Genomic DNA, 20,426 nt, shown 5'->3' with positions numbered 1-20,426 from the left:
TCAATCTTGAACGATACATAAAATAATCGAAAATGTGCTACCTTTCATGTCGACCACCGTTTGTGTCTGGACGGGCTCGATAAAAGGATTGTCATGATGTTTAATCTTGCCAGCTTCGTCCGTGCACTCCAGACCGATTTCCTGCAATTATCAAAAAAATCGGGTATTTAATCGATAACAAAACAATCGATTGGCCTTTAAGGGCCTGGAAGGTCTTACGTAGTCGCGATGCTCAAGCTTGTGGTTGGTGTCCAGGCAGGTGGTGCCGCCATTGGTGGCGCCCACTGATTGATTGCGTGTGTTGCGGTTGCGCAATTTGCTCTCCTTGGTCATTGTGCTGACGCCCATGACGGCCATGCCGCCGAGTAGATCGCCATGTGAGGTATACGATATTCGGGACTGATGCGAGGTATACGATGAGTGCCGAGAGCCTGGAAGCGAAATGAATGAAGTTTTGAGATGGTATTAAGGAAGGGAAGGGAAACCTCTCACCTAGATTGCCATAGTACACGGGCACTATGATAGCCCCATTCTCCTCGGACATCGGGGTGACGGCATTCGAGTCGTCGGCATAGGGCAAGTGCTGTTGGGCGTCCTGATATGTTGACAATACCAACGGCTTGCGATCGCTACCGGGTATACCAAAGCGGCCACGTCCGTTCCGTATCGTGTACTGGTCATGGGTACAGGGTTACAGAGTTAGGATCGGTTAGTTTATCGGCTTAATCACACTGGCATCCACAAGCACACTCGCGCACACACAAACACGCACCACTCGCGCATTCAGTGAAGCCACACAGCATGTATATTATATATATTTTGATATATAGTCGTAATTAGTAATTACAAAGTAGTAATACAGTAGGGGCAGTAGTAGGAGTAGGTATTATTAGGTGGTATTTGCCGAGAGTGGTGATAGTTATGACGCGGGGTATTCTTTCGGCCTATTGGTCTGTTTTTCTAACAGAAAGACTCGTTATCGATGGGATTGAAATGAGCAATTATAGGCAACAATAACAAATGAAGAGCGGAAGAATAAATCAAATGAGTTTTCAACGAACTCAGTTCAGGTAGTATCAAATGTATCTGAGCTGAATCCGGTTATTTTCAGTGGAAACTTCCGTATATAAGGGAAACGGACCACAGACAGATTTTGAAATATGACTCAGTTCTAGATTTTCTTTATTTTTATAATAGATATGTATTTTTTGTTTGTTTTGCGAATACATAGACGTTTTTACACAGATACTTACAGTTAACAAATAAAAACAAATAACAAAATAAAAAGAAAGAAAAAAAAAAGAAAAAAAGGCAAAACGATCAAAAGGAATGCACATTGAGACATGAAAGTGAAGGTGAACGTGAGCGTGGCCGTGATCGTGACAGTGAGTTGCGACTATGGCAGTGACCGTGTAACAGTGACCGTGAGATGAGTGACATCCGGACGAGAACTGTTCCCATCGAAGCCCACTGCTGAGATCAAGCTAACCAGAGTCTGGTGTACAGGTGTACAAAGGAACAGAGGACAGGCACACAGAGACAGACACACTTACAACCGAGTACAGTAAAGAGCAGTACAGTTAGTTAGACGACTATACGTTTTTAGATGGATATGCACGATAGTATATATAACAGTATATATATATAGGGATATGAGGATACAGCGATACACAAAACAAGGCCAAACAAGGAAACAATTATCGAAGATTAGAAAACCATAAAACATGTACACAGTAATAGACGATTAGGTGAGTATGACAAATGGGTATGTTATGGTAATGCTAATGCGAAAGCTTATCGATATGGGTAGGTGCATATATGCACATATGACTCTCAGATCTAAAGATGTTCGGGTATTACGGAGAATTACAGATGTTACGGGTGCTACGCTAACTAGTCGCTTATATGGAGAATGATCCGAAGTCTTCGTTAAGTGTTGAATGGAAACCGTTTCGAAAACTATATGTTCTAAACGCTGTACGGTAGCAACTGCCTACGAGATACGGTTACTTGACTAAGACTAGGACGGTGAATCTCAGATGGTCGACGGCTGTTGTGATTCGTGATGATCTATGGCCAATTCCATGGTTCGGGGATCGAGTACTTATCCGCATGGACATGATCGACTGGGACTGGCCGATGATGGAGGGTGTACGTGTACGTGTGTAACGCAAATCCGTGGATGTGTATCTGTGTCAGTGGACGGTGTATCTGTGTGAGGTGTCAGTGGGTGTGTGGTGTGTTCGAGTGTGTGTGTTGGGCGCTTACCTTGTGAGAACTACGTGATCCCCTGCGTATGTTAAACGGTGAACCAGGTAAGGATAAGGATGTCTAAGTTTTGTTTTTTTTTCGGTTCGTTTTCATTTTTTTCATTTGTTGTACAAACAAAGTATAAATAGAAGAAGAAAAAGAAAAATGAATCAAATAAAATATATATATTCCTCGATTGCGGTTTTATTATCTATGGATAAATGTTTATTTATATTTTGCACAATTTCTTTTCTTTTGTTTTGGTATAAATTATTCGGTTTGGTTGTCTACGATTTAAAGGAAAAGTTATTACTTGGAGCGTTTAGAGGTGAGAATACTTTTGAGTTTGTGTGTGTGTTTCTTCTGTGTCTGTTGTGTGTATACATATTGTGTCACTATGTTTGTATGTATGTGTTCCTTTTAACATGATAGAATAGCAACTATTTTACAGTTTGTAGTTTTGTGAACGGTTGATTTGAGTTTAAAATTTGTGGTGTGATTTCGGTTCTACTTCAGCGTAGCGTTTGATTAAAAGGTTGATTAATTTAGCTAAATATTTAAGGGTCGGGGTTGGAGAACGAAAAAACTGAAACGTTCTTAACAGGGTTATACTTATACAGTTCTTGGATCAAGAATTATCAACCAACAAAAGAGAAAACTTCAATGGAATAATACGGAAAAAGAAAAGGTTTGAACGAACGTCGTTTGGGAAATCGGTCCCATTAGCGGAATGGCCGGCTCAATAACGGTAACGAAAATAATCGAAAATCAGAATCAAGTGTTAATCGGTAAGTTCTACAATCAACTCTAGGCAAATCTCTTCCAAACTTCGTACGGATGCATTTCTAGTTTCAATTCACAACTCTACTGCGCTTTCGATCTCTTTTCGTTGCATACTCAGCGGGCATGGCAGGGGGCGACTAGCGGATCGAAAGTAAGGATATATAATATCTACACGGTATGTCTAGACGGTTTTACATAGATCTTGGCTGTGCTGCGAGTCCTAGTCAGACTTTCTTTTTTTTTTGAGGGGGTGTACGCGTGTTGTTTCTTGTCTGTGTGAGTTCGCTTGGTTGGTTTAACAGAGCGAGACAGAGAGAAAGTTGGAGAGAGAAAGAGTGTGTATGTGGGAGAGAGAGAGAGAGAGAGAAGGAGCGAGAGAGAGAGCAACCTACCTGAGGCAACTGGGGACTTATCGGTATACGATCAACGGTCAATCCCAAATAGTTTCTGCTCTCATCGAAAACTATCTGAGGCTGCCCTGAGCAAAATTGATGGTTGGTTAGAACGAGCTAGCGAGCGAGCGAGAGCGAGATAGCGATAGCGAGTTATCAATCAGTATATCGGTTAGGTATATATCGTGTGAAAATGTGTTTTTCATAATTATTCAAGGCAGTTCTTTGCTGTGTTAGCGAGTTTATGACTCAAACGGAAGAAGCCGAGACATTTTCAACATTCGAGAGTTTGCTGCTTAATAAAGGGAACCGCAAATCATCGGTTATTTGTTATCGGTTATCGGCTATCGCGGAAATCCTCCAATTGCGCGCGTGTTCGTGTATGTGTAGCTGTGCGGAAAAGCGAACGCTTGCCATATGCCAAAAAAGTTCGTGTGTCGTGAGCGGTATCTATAGTTAGCTTAGCAAGAAATAGAAAGATCGGTGGATATCGCAATTGGTTATCGCTCGCCCGATAGGTATTGTGATCGGTTCGATTCGTTTTGATTCTATTTGATTTTAGTCGATCTGGTGCTGATTGCACGAATGGCAACGTTCTCCAATCGATGGATTCTAATTTTCGGATTTCGCTTGTGGCGTGTTTCAACTGTTATAATTGTTATACACTTAAAGATGCTATAACGGTAAATGTAACGTTCGATCAATGCATGCAATGGTTATGCAGCCACAGAAATTATCAAATCTGAAACTCTATCGTACAATATATCAACAAATATCGGAACAGAACGTTAATAGAAATTGAAACAAGAACAGGAACTCAACTTTAACTCAAAGAAAACATTGATCGGTGACCAAAGTCAGGGATCAAGGATAGCACTCAAAACCGAAACCGAAACTATAACCGAAAATCAATTTAAATCGAAAACCGAAAAGCTGAGTGGTTTTTGTATGGGTTCAAAGCCTTTAAGCACAGGTCCAATGGTCAAGCCACGTTGACGAATTTGAAGCCTATGGATCTTTTCGGTTTTTGTTAGCTTGCGTTGAAATGTCGAGCGTAGCAGAATGCAGTTCGAAGCCAATTATTAAAGAATCCATAATATATGTAGATAACGAGTTTTTCGATGTTACCTAAAGCATTCCGAGCAATGACCCAACCAAAATCTGAACAAAAACTATAATGGAAATTACGAAATCACGCGAAATCAAGGACTAAATAAAAAACCAATTCAAAATCTGAAGCTAGGCAAATGGAAAAAACATTGTCAAAAGCTCCTACGATAGAACTACAAAACTTTCCGGGATTCTATATCCCACCGACACTCACGCACTCACAAGCACTCGCATGCACATAAAGAACGAAAATCTAACAAAAAAAGAAAACTAAAATTTACAAAATTAAGAAAGAGCGAAAGAGAGGTATAGAGATAGGTAAAGATCGTAGTACATACATACATATCGACACGCACTAACACTATATCCATATACAGGTATGAAAGGATTCAATATCTAGTTGCATGATCATACGGGTAAGTTTATACAGCATATAAGGCACGAAATGTACGATCCAATCAAAAGAGGGAGAGATCCAACAAAATGATCAAACTAATCAAAGGAAAATCGACGAGAAACGATAAAAGAAATGATAGGCGAACCCAGGGTCGATAACAATGCAATGGCAATGTAACGGTAGCGGTAACGGTAACTATAACTGTAACTTTTACTGTAGCTCTAACTGTAGCTGTAGCGGCGACGCAATTAATCGATAGCTCATAGAAGGACACGAAGCTGCAACGCAAGCTGAAACTGGAGCCCAGTGATCGGTGATCGATAGGCAGCGATCGGAAGACGTGGAGACCCTTGCGGAGGAGTCGGTAAGAATAACGAAAAGGCAACGGAAAATCAACCTAATCGAGACCAAAAGCAACTGAAGGCAAAGGATATATGTATAGATTTATATGCTTCAGGCCATCGGGCCAACCAAACACAAGTACAGTTAACACATCTAGGTCTAAAGACATTGGGTACAGTAGAGCCCAAAACGCAAAAGCCAAAACCAAAACGTATCAACCGAAAAGGAATTGGAAAACGATAAAAGCCGAAACGGAATAGGGGAACGATAACAACGGATACGGATACGGAAAAGGTAAAGGTAAAGGAAACTCGTCAAATGTAACGAAACAGAACGAAACGGAACACAAAAGACTGGAATGGAAAGGAAGGTAAAGAATAATGCTGCGCCTGCGCTCGGAATACTTACCGTGCTCACTTTACGAACTTTGGTAGCTTGGTGTGCTGTGGTAGGTGCTGGTTGTCTTTGTATAACGCTCACCGACTCCGACTCCACCTCGACGCTGCGAATGGACATCTTCTCCTTGTTGTTGTCATCGTTGCCCTTCTCGCCGCCAACGAAAAGCTCATAGCTGATGCACGAATACGTCGGACTCTTGGCCATCTCCGGATGCAGTGCAGCCTCTTCGGCGGCAGCCGCATCCGCTGCTGCCTGAGCCTGCGCATTGGCCCGCTCCTCCAGCTTGGCGGCTTTGGCGGCGGCAGCCTCCTCCGCTTCCTACAACAATTGTTATTGTGATTAGCCATTATGTACAGTCCCATCACTCCGCAATCTCACACATCCGGAGGTTCGGGGGTCTTTGGGGAGGAGGTTCTTTGGTTAGGGATCGGGTCATTCGGTTGGGGTTTCGGAATTGGTACATTACGAAAAGCAAAACTACGCTACTTTGATCGGTAATGGTTGATAGGTACACAGATCAAATGAAATCATACAGTAAGGTGCTGTGCTGGGTCTTGAGGATCGTTTCTTTTTGGCATAGGACGGATATTGGGGTCTTGGGATTCGGGTACTGGGTTCAGGGCTGGATCTTATTTGATACATATTTATATATATATATATATATATAGTAAGTATAGGTTGTGAGTAATTTGATTTCTTCTTTTGTTATTTTCTTTAATCGTTTGTGACTAGTGACAGGATCGGAACTAATGGTGCACTAAAATCATAAGTATATATTAAGTAAGTACGAGTACATATATCTCCAAAGAGTTTACATACAAGATAAAATATATAAGTATACATGGAGAGAGAGAGAGAGAGAAAAGGGCAAGTTCCAGGAACTTTAAAAGCTAAATGGTTTGTGATTAAGACCAGGTCTTATAGAGCAGTTACTGGTTCGAGATGACGGTATCAGATGGAACCGAGCTCGACACTTTATACAATGATTGAAAAGTACAGGAGAGATAGTAGTTTTGATAAGATGTTGCGATAGTTGATTAAGTTTGATAGACAATTAGCTAAATCATACGATATTAGGGCATACGATATACATACGAGTAGTCGATTCATATTCATATTCATATTCATATTGATATTCATATGGTACATACAAAAGAAAAAAGCAAGTCTGTTGTGGTTGTTGCTGTGGTAGTCAGTGGTACGGGTAGATATTTTCAATATTCGATCGAGTTCCCGCAGCAATCGAAATTGAAATTATCTACCATTGGCTGTTGAGGTTGTGTGTTATTGGTATTGGTAATCGTATATTGTTCGGGTATTATAGTTCGTGGTTCTGTACTGTTCAATGTTCACTGTCTGTTCTTGTCCCACTGCATGGCACTTGCTGCTGCAGTTGCAGTGGCAGTTGCAGCCGCAGTTGCAGTTGCTGTTGCAGTTGTCTGGGGCACTTGCAGTGGTCTGGGTGTCTACTTACACGTATCGCCTCCTCTTCGGCAGCCTCTTCTTCTTCGGCCTTCTTTTGCAATTCGTCATACGACATGGCAACAATGGCCAAAATCAAATTCACAAGATAGAATGAACCTAGGAAGATGATGACTATAAAGAACAGCATGTGCCATGGTCCGGCGGCGCGCAACACCAGCTGGTACAGGTCCTCCCAGAAGTCCTGTGTCATCAGCCGGAAGGCGGACAGGAAGGCCCACCCGAACGAATCGAAGCTGGTGTATCCGTAGTTCGGATTCGGCCCAAACCCCTGCAGGCACACGTAGTCGTCGTCGCATTGCCTGGGATCGTATCATATCAGATTATATCGATTGGGTCGGTTATCGATTGGAGATCGATTGGTTCATGGAAAGAAACGAAGAAAGAACAGAGTTTAGTTCGATTCAGGCTCAATTGAGACCTATTTTTATATAACCGTAGAGAGGAAGACAAAGAAATTACATTTTTCACTATCAAGCTAACATTATTCAATGGTAAATGAATGGTTCGCAATAAGTTAACCATGGGAATATAAAATTGATATTTACAATGCATTTTTTTTGTGTGAGATCTTTTCAAGATCTCTTAAGATGTCCTGTACAAACTGCACAACTTACCCCGCGCCGGATATATTGCCGCACAGCGGAAATGAGATGCCCTCGTCCTCCGAGTACCAATTGGAGCTATTGCGATTGTGATAGTCCCAGTTCTCGTCGGTCAGATTGCCCCAGGAGCCGTCCAGCGGGAACTTCTTGATGCACTTCTGCGTGAGCACGCCCATGTAAATCTGCAGGCCCATCAGCGCGAAGACCGATAGGGAGAACATGGTGAGGATTATCACATCGCGCAGATTCTTCACCGATTCGATGACGGCGCCGACGATGGTCTTCAAGCCTGTCAGTTGAAAGGTAAGTATTTAATGGGGTTTAGTACACACTATTCTTATCATTCAGAGAGATAATACAATATAGTTAAGGACTTTCGTATTCATATTTCATACCTGGCACAATGGCTACGGTTTTAAGCGCTCGCAGCACCCTAAACGTTCGCAGGGCTGCTAGATTACCTAAATCTATACCCATGGTCACATAACTGCGGATCGGTAATAGATTTCGATTTCGTTGATCGATCGTCGATAGTCGATTGTCGAGGGACGTAATTTGATGGCAGGGTCGGCAGATACAGATACAGATACGGATATACACACAGAATGTCATCGAGTATTAGTAATTAGAGTGCTATAGACATGCAATCAGTTATGGTTATTTATAGAATTTGCTTCGATTCGATCGGTTTCGAATGCATTCGATATAATTACAAATGTTGTGGGTTCATTATTCTTTCGTTGTTCTTTACAAAGCAATTAAGGTAAATCAAACGAGTGTATGTGTTTGTAAGCATGAAGGGTGAGGAGTGTATGTATGCCGTTAGAAGCCCAAATGAATGCGAACTTTGACATATGCCTGTAAACATAGGTACTAAAATAATAAATAAAGCTGCGGCCGGGCCAAGTTTATTACACATTTTGTAAATTAGCCTCACCTGGGCCACTTCCCACCCGTCCTGGGGGCCCACCGATCAATTTTCTCCCCGTGGCCGGCCATAAAAAAAGCATATTAATAGAGCCCGCTTGGGTCTCTCCACAACCAGAAGTTCGCTGGTTCGCTGGTTTGCTGTGACCCGTCGTACGTCATCCTTTGGGAATTCTCGCCGGTGGGTGGGTGCACCACCTACAAACTGAAAGTGCCACTAGCAACAGCGGATCCATTTATTTTTCATGAATATTTATCGATTTGTCTGCCATTGCGTGCAGTGCTGTCGTATAATTGCCAGTTTTTGGATAAGAAACAGAGTGAACGGGGGATAATGTAATGGGTAAGGTTTAGAGATCTAAGAGATCACTTGCTTAATTGTTTTAGGATCTTGGGAAGGGCTTGAAAATTTAATTCTGATAAAAAGTAAAATTACTATTTTTCTTCAAACATGTTGGCAACGCTTATCCTTTTGCGTATATGTGATATTCAATAATAGTTCCAAATCAAGGCGTACAGCTTAGACACCGACTGTTTTGGACAGCTTGCTTCCTATGCTAACGATTTTAATCTATTAGAGGCAAATTTATTTTTTGACCCCTTTCTGCATTTTTCACAGGGAGTGCATCGTGATTTTTTTCGAAAAATGTCAAAAATTAAAAATTTCCAGGTTTGAATGCCAATGGATTGGAAATTAAACAACGAGTTCAACGAGGTATGGCATTCTACGATCTGACGATTATTTTTGCTATAGCAGCCAAAACACTTAATTTTTAGGGCGAAAAACCAGGATTCAGATTTTGGTCAAAATACGAGATCACATTTTAGTCAAAAATACGATTTTTCTATCAAGTTTTTCAATCGTAGTTTAGCCAAATAAAGGCGTATAGCAAGAAGACCGACTGTTTTGAGCAGCTCGCTACCTATGCTTACGATACCGATCATTTTAAGGGAAATTTATTTTTTGACCCATTTTCACATCGTGATTTTTTTCGAAAAATGTCAAAAATTAAAAATTTCCAGGTTTGAATACCAATAGATTGGAAATTAAACGACGAGTTCAACGAGGTATGGCATTCTTCGATCTGACGATTATTTTTGTTATAGCAGCCAAAACACTTAATTTTTAGGGCGAAAAAATGGGATTCCGATTTTGGTCAAAATAAGAGATCGAAATTTAGTCAAAAATACGATTTTTCTATCCAGTTTTTCAATCGTAGTTTACCCAAATCAAGGCGTACAGCTTAGACAACGACTGTTTTGGACAGCTTGCTTCCTATGCTAACGATTTTATTTTTATTAGAGGCAAATTTATTTTGGACCCATTTTCGCATTTTTTACAGGGGGTGCATCGTGACTTTTTTTGAAAAATGTCAAAAATTAAAAATTTCCACGTTTGAATGCCAATGGATTGGAAATTAAACAGCGAGTTCAACGAGGTATGGCATTCTTCAATCTGACGATGATTTTTGATATAGCAGCAAAAAAAACTACATTTTTAGGTCGAAAAAATGGGATTCAGATTTTGGTCAAAATTCGAGATCACATTTTAGTCAAAAATACGATATTTCTTTCCAGTTTTTCAATCGTAGTTTAGCTAAATTAAGGCGTACAGCAAAAATACCGACTGTTTTGAGCAGCTTGCTTCCTATGCTAACGATCCCAATCATTTTAAGGAAAATTTATTTTTTGACCCATTTTCGCATTTTTTACAAATCCTTTTAAGATCTCTTAAGATGTCTCGGATAAACTGCACTACTGTATCATATGGCTTCCATAGGAAGGATCGCAGAAATGATGTCAAAATTATACAAAAATCATTATATTTCGTTATTGGCAAAACGTATACGCTAGTAAATTGAAATGTTCAATTATCTTAACATTTCAGTGAAAATGTTTCAATTTTCAAAAAATCGGAAGGCCCTGAACGACTTGCAAGGGTATATAAACTGTCAAAGTAGGCTTCCTTTCTTGTTTCTTAAAATTATTGTTATATTTTCAGAAGTAAGCAGTGATTTCAGTGTCAGTGTTTAACTTTTTCTTTTATTAGCCAAACACTATTAAACAGCAAACAAGAAATTTTTGAAAAAATCGAAATTTATAGTTTATCATTTTTGTGAAATGGCTTATTCTTCTATAGCCGGTGGCTTGATTATGGCTGCTCTTCGGGAAAAGGGCGAACCCTTGACTTTCCGGGAAATTGTGAAACACATAGCCTGCAATCTTGGTGTTCAGAGTAAAGACTTCAAGGACAGCATAGAGATTGCCTTGCATCTTGGCGTTCAACGGGGATTTATCCAGAAGAGTGGACACCGATTCTTTGTGAAAGACGAGTTCCCAGACGAAATAATAAGAGCTGCTGCTGAATTAGTTTTTAAAAAGGAAAAAGAGCAAACATGCCAACAGAAACTTGTGGACCAAATAATCAAAGCCCCACAGGAGCAAACGTCCAAGAATCAAACCAAAAATATGGTGGAAGTTTTATCGTATTCTGATGAAGAAGATGCTATGGTCTTTAATATTTTAAGACCAGAGGCAAGCATGGTACATTCTAATGGAATTAAATCTACGCCTTCCAATGGCATGGGAAAAATGGAGAAAGATTCAAAGTCTTCGGATCTTACAGTTGAAAGCGAAGATTCTGATCAGAGCATTTCAATATTTGACGAGCAGAAAGATTCGAGGATGTCATTTACTGGTGAAAGTTGTTCCGAAGATGAGCAAATTTTACTAAATATTAAGTAGAACATTTCCACGACGTCAAATACCAATGGAACAGCCAATTAAGTTGTTCAAATGAAGAAGACGGTTCGGTGTTAAACGAAGATATCGGATCAAAGAGGACAGTTATGAGTATAAGATCTAAAGAGAGGTAAATTTTAAGTTAAGGAATTTTTATTCGGTATCACTAACTCTGCTTAGCTTCACAGTTACTTTGAATGGTGTAATATAAGATAATTTCCACGTGCCATCTTCTCAAGAAACAATATTAAAAAAGTAAGTCTATCACCAAAATTATTTTAAATGAATAACAGATTTATGCAATATTAGGTTACACATATAACATAAACCGTCTTTAGAATACTCATTTGTTGTTTCAAAAACTAAGCAACTAAGTTGAATTTAATATTAAGTTAAATCGGCTAATATTTTTTAAAAGTGTAAATGAGATTTTTTTCTGATTATCAATACCCATATACACCTCAAAAATTGTTCAAATCAGACCTTTTATTAAAAAGTTAAAGGCAAATAAAGTGTTCAATCTCGGAAAAATTCGCTGCGCAGGAACCTCAAGAATCTGCATGCCAAATAAACTTCGTAGCTTTAATAGTTTCCGAGATCTCAGCGGACATACGGACATGGCTAGTTCGACTTGGCTAGTAATTCTGATCAAGAATTTATATTCTTTATAGGGTCGGAAGCGCTTCCCTCTACCAGTTACACACTTTCCGAAAAATCTAGTATACCCATTTAATCTAGAGTAACGGGTTTACAAATACCCTTTTTCAGTCTTGCTAATTGGATGCGATTTAACAATGGTATAGGACCTATTTTCGAAATCTGGCTTTCGGGTGAGAAAAAATCAAGTGGGGAAACGAGTGGCCTGAATTCGGCGAATATCGCTCTCCGTCCGGGTGGGAAAAAGAAAAAAGAAAAAAATATATAAAAACACGAACGCTTTAAGCCGGAGCTTTAAAATGTCGTGCCTGGCATTGACGAGCCAAGGCTGCGCGTCCTGGCGGCGCCACCAGGCAAATGTGCCACACGACACAGTCACCTCCCAGTCACCTCCCAGTCACCCCATATCCCACCCCTCCCCTCAGTGGGCCACCCAGAAAAAAGAAAAAAAAAAGGAAAAATAAAAAAAAAGTATGGCAAATAGACAGCTCCAATAAATGCTTAAAATGAAGCAGAAAGCAATGAAATGGAATTGTCACGAAACGACAAAAAGAACAAGGGAAAGCGGTAATTTCAGAAAGAGAAAAATAACCAAAAGATGGGAAATGGAACAAAAATTAACTTGAGCGACCAAAAATTTGTTTATGGCTTTTTGTGTGTGTGTGTGTGTGAAATAATCGTAGAAAATCCTGGCATGTGCCTGTATGCGTGTGTTTGTGTATATATTATTTATATGTGTATGTGTTTGGTTGGGCGCGTCATTAGAAACGGCAAAAATAAATCAATAAAAATGCTCCGTTAACGCGACTTTTTTTTGTTTCCCTCGCGTGTATCGTATAATTCTATAGAATTCTATGGCTGTTTTCTTGTGGCTGCTATTTTCTGTTTTTTTTTTGCCGTTTTTATTATTTTCCAACTGCTGACTCTAATGAATGTAATTCCATTTGCTCTTTGGTCTTGTGCCCCAGTTCATTTTAATTTGGCTCAGCTCCTACTTTGGAATACTTCCGTTGACCTCTCCCCTTTGATTAATTCCGAAAAAGTACCCACACAGCTTTCCCTATATAGATTTTTTAATGTCTGCCAGTAATTTCAGAGTTAATAACAAACATACTGTTTTTCTTATGTCTGAAGAACAAAAGGCTATACAAAAACTAAGCTAATTTATATTTTTAGAGTGACCAGATTTGTTTGGGATTAATGAGCCACAATTTACCTAAGTCAATTTACAGTTATTAAAATTGAATGTTAAGAAATTTAATGCATTCATTCTTAGTTTTGAATGGATATTCCTAAGTAAATTAGTAAATTAATTAATTTGGTAAAAATGTATTTGAAAATCGTTACGAATGCTAAATTTTTCCTTAAGAATTTAAAGTTTTTAACTGATTTGCCTGCTCATGTATCTTTGCTACGACAAACGTGTGCATTTTACTTGATTTTTTGCGCTTTCTCATATTTTGAGCTCATTTATGTAACTGCTGATGCTGATAGAACACACAGCTGTCTCTTTGATTGCATTTAATGGACCAGCAAAATATGCATATATGCATATGTCTGTAAATCGGTTAACGCCGCATTCATTCGCCTTCGGCATTCAGCCTCATTTTTTCCGTTTTATTCGATTTTTTTTTTTTTTTTGCCTTCATTGATTGACTCAACTTGATGCTGCTAATTGCGCGACTACCACACTCAGATGTACACACACATATAGTAATGGCACAGCCATGATTATGTTAATGAAGTGTGTACGTGGGTGTGTGTGTGTGTGTGAATGTTTTGCATAAATTGATAATAATAATAAATATTGTATGCAAATACCGCTAATTTGTAATCAGAAGTCAACTGACTGTAAACTTGAAACAGAAAAAAAAATGAAAATGTATAAAACTGATATGGAAAACATGGCGTGGGAAAGGAAGTTCGGGTTGAGTGGGTTGTTGGGCGGGAGGGTCTGCTATTCAGATTCGTGAGACTACGGCTTATACGATGGATGATTCAGTTAAGATACCAATACGAAAGCAAATCGTAATTCAAAGGCAACACAAAAAACAAGAACTGATTCTTATAGATGATACATTGGTGCGAGAGTGGAGATACTGCTCAACATCGATAATAATGTTAACCAATTAGAGTTAAAGCTGATACTAATCATCTTAACATCATTATCAAAATTATTATAATAGTTCAAAATAAGGAAAGTTTTTTTTATCTTATAAGTTAAGATCTAGTTTTTATATAGTTTATTAGAAATGATCAATTTCTTAAACATTATTTTCGGTGCTAAAGCAGTAAGCAATGGGTATTGAAAGCATGATATACGGATGGATGATAATTTATTATTCAATTGTAATAAGTAAGATATTATTATATATAGGTTTATATAACTCACGCTAAAGCTATTACTACGAAGTCCAGCCAATTCCATGCATCTCTAAGATACGTAAACGGGCATAAAATGAAACCTCGTGCCATCACTTTAACAGCTGATTCAAATGTGTAGATTCCGGTGAATATCACCCTAAAAACGAATTGAATTTCGAAATGCAATTTGTTGTTGTCTTCTCGGTTCTTATGCACTTCAAATATGGCTTGAAATGTTTATTTTTTTTGGTTAGACTGCCTGATGATGGGTCATCGACAAACAAAAAAAAAGAAGAACAACAGACACACAAAAACTAAAACCGATTGGTAAAGGTTGACCAAGAAAATAGATGGTTAACTGTTACATAGAAATCGAAAATCAAATATTTAAAATAGAGTAGTTGCAAAGTGGAGGAGAAATGGCGCTTAAAAGTAGGCTACACTCCCGGCTCCCAATTGTGATGTGCTCTCCAGTCGACAGGCACTTTTCGATCCAGCGTTGATTTACCATATACGCCTCCATCGACAGACTTTATCGCAGTTCTCCAAGATCATTCTCCAAGATTTTAGTATAAACGTACGTTTTAAAACTAACTTAAGTGATTAGCCTAACCGCTTGTGTGAATGGTGCCACAACCTCAATGAGTTCAACGATAGTAGCCGTATCTGATTGCGATTCACAAAATGCCTATGCTTGTGTTTTAGATTGATGTACCTCTACCACCATCCATTTAACTAGAACCCCAAAAAGCCAGTGCACACACAAACACACCCACCGAGAATTTGGGAAAGGTATAGGTTCCCTAATAAGAAAATCATTCGGATGAACAGTGTCCAACATTTGCAAATTATAACCTATATCTGGTTAATTTACTAAATTTTAATATTCATACTACTTTTCGGGATATATTCCCAAAAAATTTTGAGTCCCATACCATTTTATGCTTACATGCCTTACCTTCTAATTTCCATAAAATGTTATTTTATTCCCAAAAATGCATTTATCAAACTTTTAAAAGTGCACCATTTATAATCCATAAATAATAATAAGTAATCTGTGACTTTAATATCCTAACTGAGTTAATAACAGCTGCTCGTCCTTAGGAATAATTTTCCTTAAAATGTAAACCCTTACCAACTTAAGTTTTAACTCCCAATTCAAACACAATTTAATGAATACTTCTAAAAACTATCAAGATGCACCAATTATAATCCATGAATATTTCATAATTTTTTCAGATAATCCTTGATTGCATTGGTACAGAAGATGTGTATGAAATGCCTACCGTTCCACATCAAAAGGACACTTGGCAAGTGCTCGACCGTCCCAATTACTGAATTGCAGATGCAGATAGACAATTGTCAATGTCAATAATGGTTAATACTTAACGGCCAGCTGCTTGAAGCCGCTTTTGTGTGGGAAGCTGTTCGTGTGGGTGTCAGATCAATAGGCCGACCTTCGGCCAAACTGCCCGCCCATTTGCCCATTTGCCCCATTGGCCCATTCCACGCCCCCCGTTGGCGCGCCCCCAGTGCCACGCCCCCCGCTGCCTAGTTAGCCATTTGACAGATTTCAGCCAGCATTTCAGACAGTTTAAAGTCGCTGCGGGGGCAGGGAAAATGGAAAATGTGGAAATGGGGACTGGGAATGCGTCTGACCTAGGCCCCAATGCCTGTGAAGGACACTCGAGCTGTGTTTTAATTGCAGGTATTATGTCTTTCTCAGGGGCCCGCACAAGTGTGACCCCTGCACTGGGAAAAACAATGGAGCATTTGGAATGTGATGGCTAACGAAACACTCTCCGAAAATCCCTCAGTCAAAATATATATTCCTGGATTTTGTAAAAAAATAATGTTATCCTTGAAATAAAATTATTGTCAGAGTAAGAATTAGCTATACCCATTATATACATAGTAACTTGAGGGTAAAGAAAGTCCTTGGGATTGGGTTTCAGTCTATTTTAAGTTCCAAAAAATATATAGAGTTACTTGATATTTAGCTCATAAGCAAGAAAATAAGATACATTTTTTAATAAAATTCTTTGTATTATTTTGGCATTGAAAGTTTTCTCAGTGCATGCCCATCTCGACCCACTTTAAGAAGCGTCCTTTGGCCTTCCTTTCTCTGGTTATTCCGCACATTCGTACTTTCCCTTTTTCCCGGTGTGTGTGTGTGTGTGTGTGTGCGTGTCTCAAGTTATGCAGCACCTGCTGTTCAGGCACCCATACCCCCATCCATCTACTTCCTGAACCCTCGAACGCGTCCAACCCTTAGCCAAGTTCAAGTGACACTTCCGCTTGCACTTCCATCTGGCTGCCACCTACTTCTCATCATCCTTATCCCTATCCTCATCCTTATTCTTATCCTTAAAGTTCTTCTTAAATGCTCTGTCTCTCTCTCTCTCTCTCAGGGTGCTCCATTCTGATACCAAATCTGCGACAATAACTTTGATATCAGCTAGAAAAATGACGTAACTCTTTTCACTTTACATATTGCTTTCTTGGCGCTGGGCGCTCTCTTCAAAGCATTTTTGCTCGCTTGGCTTTCCTTTTTTTTTTGTCGCTAGTGTTTACCATTACCTATGTACAAGTTACCACTACGTGTACGCAATGTTCTAGGTTAAACGACTTCTAGATGAGCACTACTCGAATCGAGTCTAACTAAAAGTACATGTCAAATCGATTGGGAAAAGAGCGAGAGACAGATGTCCTGCCAGCTAATATGGAATATCAAAATATATGTATATATATACTGGATCCAAGGATCCTTCAACTCTTCTAAAGATTATAAGTTTTCTAAGTCAGCTAAGAATCGCACAAAACTCTACTTTACTTTTACCCCCAGAGCGATCTGTGAATATTACGATACCAACACCCTTACAAAATGGTTTGTTCTCTAAAACTAAATTCGATTATAAGGGATCTTAAGTAACTATTTCTAGTGCTATGATTACATATGATTTACATAGATACGATGGTCAAAATTAACTAAGTTCTGCTTCTAGTTTGGGAATAGTTTAGGGGATTTAGATTACAATACTTTTGTTTTTAAATAGTTTACTTAATATATATATTTTTTTAACAATTTACATATGTTCTATCTATGGATATAAATTCAATTTTATGTTATATGTTCGAAGCATGGGTAAGATACATATATGTATAAATAAACTAGGTAGCTAGGAACTACAATCGAATATACGGATCAAAGTTACTTCAGTTACAAATGATATATCGATTGAATTTAATTCGAAACGTGAACAAACCAAAACCAACCAGTTCGACTGGTTCAGTCCTAGCTGGACCTCTACGAAACCCCGATGCTCGGGATCGGATCGGGATAGTCGGTTCGGATAGTCGGGGAGATTGGATTGCAGAACCGCAGATGGACTAGCGAGGCAAATTTACAGTTGGAATGAGTAATTTGAATGGATCTGAGATTGGGACGCGAGTAGTGGTGGCTCTACGATCGAGTTATCGAATAGTCGAACGATCGATTATTGCAAAGTTACTCACGACAGAAACGAGTACGGATATGAGGATATACAGATATAGTTGGTATATAGAAGATAGGTATGTATGCAGTTTGATGCGATAGTGGTGTCATATCATACAAGAGCGGATGTTCGCAACAGGTCGCGGTTCTCAATGGACTGGCCATCACCGAGAAGTCGTACCGCTACTATTTATAATGCATCATGATATCAAGGTTCTCTTACTGGAAATGGTTTAAGCTACCTAGGATCTTTACTTTACTCGACACCTTTACCTTCGCCTGCGTGGTTATTCAGATTGATAAGACTGTTAAATGGGTTTTTTTTTCATTGAGATATAGTACAGGTGTGTTTACATATCGATTGCACTTTGGTTTGTTGCTGTTTATCGATTTCTTTTCGTTTGGCTTTTGTTGAAATCATAGAGGAAAGAAATTCAAGTTTGACCTAAATACACATCTGCATAAATATCGAAAAAGTTACATATATAGTATTGTATAATATATGGTTTAAATATAGTTAGGTATGTCGATTATATAGCACATAGGTATATAGATGTATATATACTTATATGACTAGTACAGAGTATAAGAACATTAGTTGTAAAATATCCATAAACAAAGACGAACCGAAAACGGAAACCAAAATAAACTGAAATAAGTTTCGAAAATCAAATTTAGCTAAGGGAAAGGAAACAAATCAAGTGTATTCAGTCGGGGGTTACATATAGAGTATATGGTAAAATAGGGACTATACATATAGTGCGCACTTACTCAGTGGACTCAACCGTGGGCGTTGTCGGCATTATCATCAGGATGCAGTTGACGAGAATTGTGGTGATGATGAATAGGGAAAATAATGGATGCACTAGAATGTAAATGGCCACACGACGTATCGGATTGAATGGATCGAGCAGCCACATTGCTTTTGATGCAGAAAAGCGAAAAATATCTTTTCCTTTGCTTACAACTACGAATGTCTGCAAGAGAGATCATTTGGGTTTGGGTTTTCAATATTGGGGTTATCCATTAAGTTATAATCCCTCCCTAAAGATTCCTATAAGATCGTTTAGTGGACTTACCAGTACATTGCTGTAGTAGGGATCGATATCCTCGAGAGGAGTGGAGGCCAATTCCGGCGGGAAGCTGCCCTGCAATCGAACAGGTATTGGCACACCCTGTTCAAGTGTAGGATCCGGTTGTGGACCTTCATCCTCGTCCTCGTCATCATATCGGATCTGTTTGCAGTGCGGTATAGTGTGTGCGTTGTGCGGAGAGAACAGAACGGTTTGGGCGACAATAGATTAGCAAGGACCTTCGCATCAAGACATCAATCACTATCAATCACGCGGCTCTCTTTGAGCCCGGAATCCAACTCAAAAAACGGAATTGAAAGAATCGAAAATCATAAGTCAGAAGTAAGTGAGCGGCACACAAATCAACATCAATTTCAAGCGCTTTCGATTCGGATTAAAGAATTTTGTGATGGTTTCAGTTTTGCATATCATATCAGACGATTGTTTATATATGTATATATATTTATATATATAGTGTGATATACATTTAATATAGTAAGTATATATACAGGGTGATGGACGAAGCAAAAGGGGCGGGAGGCAGCTTGGGGTCGGGTTCTTATGGGGCTCAGCCGATTCTGTTGGTATGCAAAAGTAACACCAAGTCGTTACGACCAATATCTGGCTCAAGACCTTTTTGGGCGCTTCATCATTTTAATGGTTTCTTCATCTATTTTCTGATTCATCATTGTTCTTTTGTCAGGTTCAAAGAAACGGAAACAAAACTCATGTATAAGGTGGAACCGAAACGGAAACGGAAATGTTTATGGAAACGGAAGAGGAAACTGAGGTAACCAGTGTTGGAGTCCTTTTCCATGTGTGTGTGTTTGGGTGTTTAAATATGTGGCATGCCCTTACAAAATAGAAATCAAAAACCAGTGTTGGTAAACGATTAGCTAGAGTGCGCAAAACACTAGGCTATACTAAGTATGGAGGGTAGGGTTGGAAAAACTGGAAAGAATCACAAGCAGGAAAACCGGTAGGGGAATTCAATGTCATCTCGTCGACATTTTGTGTTTTTCAAAAATTTTCTGATTGCCCAGTCAAACATTATTCTTGCATGTTCGGGCAAGTTTTAATTGCCCCGCCATGCATATTGTATGACAATATTTTTTTTTTTTTTTGTGTTCTTGGTTTTCTATCCCATACAACACCTTCCTCATTTCCATGCTATACCATCCGCCTCCCTATCGATTTCAGTCGTTCGGGGTTAGTCGGTACTGAAACGTACTGTTTTTACTTTCCACGGACGCGGACACGTGCAATGCCAAAAGCAAAATTAAAGAGCCCAGAGCCAAAAGCACAAGAACTCTAACGTCACTCTATGGAACGTATCGTTCGATTCGCCCTCTCGCTCCATCCATATACCACATATAGTTCTGCCATACTATAGCAAGCTATACTATA

The 20,426-nt window shown here is 39.1% G+C and overlaps 1 protein-coding gene and 1 long non-coding RNA gene across 51 annotated transcripts in view; one reads left to right on the top strand and one right to left on the bottom strand.

Annotated features, from left to right (window-relative positions):
• para (sodium voltage-gated channel paralytic) overlaps positions 1–20,426 on the bottom strand; it is a 68,836-nt gene that overhangs the window by 37,299 nt on the left and 11,111 nt on the right. For 31 of the 50 annotated variants that reach the window (XM_070997824.1, XM_070997827.1, XM_065867673.2 and 28 more), the window contains 11 exons: positions 19,026–19,181; positions 18,718–18,923; positions 14,479–14,607; positions 8,156–8,247; positions 7,773–8,049; positions 7,148–7,457; positions 5,683–5,991; positions 2,269–2,331; positions 493–673; positions 220–431; positions 42–141 (listed from right to left, as the gene is read on the bottom strand). In XM_070997824.1, the coding sequence (XP_070853925.1) occupies positions 42–141; positions 220–431; positions 493–673; positions 2,269–2,331; positions 5,683–5,991; positions 7,148–7,457; positions 7,773–8,049; positions 8,156–8,247; positions 14,479–14,607; positions 18,718–18,923; positions 19,026–19,181 (2,035 nt within the window). The remainder of the gene's footprint in view (positions 1–41; positions 142–219; positions 432–492; positions 674–2,268; positions 2,332–5,682; positions 5,992–7,147; positions 7,458–7,772; positions 8,050–8,155; positions 8,248–14,478; positions 14,608–18,717; positions 18,924–19,025; positions 19,182–20,426) is intronic. The other 19 variants (XM_065867672.2, XM_065867676.2, XM_036821258.3 and 16 more) reach the window with 2 other exon arrangements.
• LOC118878401 (uncharacterized) lies at positions 10,327–16,427 on the top strand. The gene is made up of 3 exons (XR_005014954.3): positions 10,327–11,559; positions 11,618–11,684; positions 15,690–16,427. It is a non-coding gene; the product is annotated as an uncharacterized lncRNA (long non-coding RNA).

The sequence above is a fragment of the Drosophila suzukii genome, chromosome X (genome assembly GCF_043229965.1).
Source record: "Drosophila suzukii chromosome X, CBGP_Dsuzu_IsoJpt1.0, whole genome shotgun sequence".
NCBI lineage: Eukaryota > Metazoa > Arthropoda > Insecta > Diptera > Drosophilidae > Drosophila > Drosophila suzukii.
Note: the sequence above shows the minus strand (reverse complement) of the source record. Positions and strands in the feature narration are given on the sequence as shown.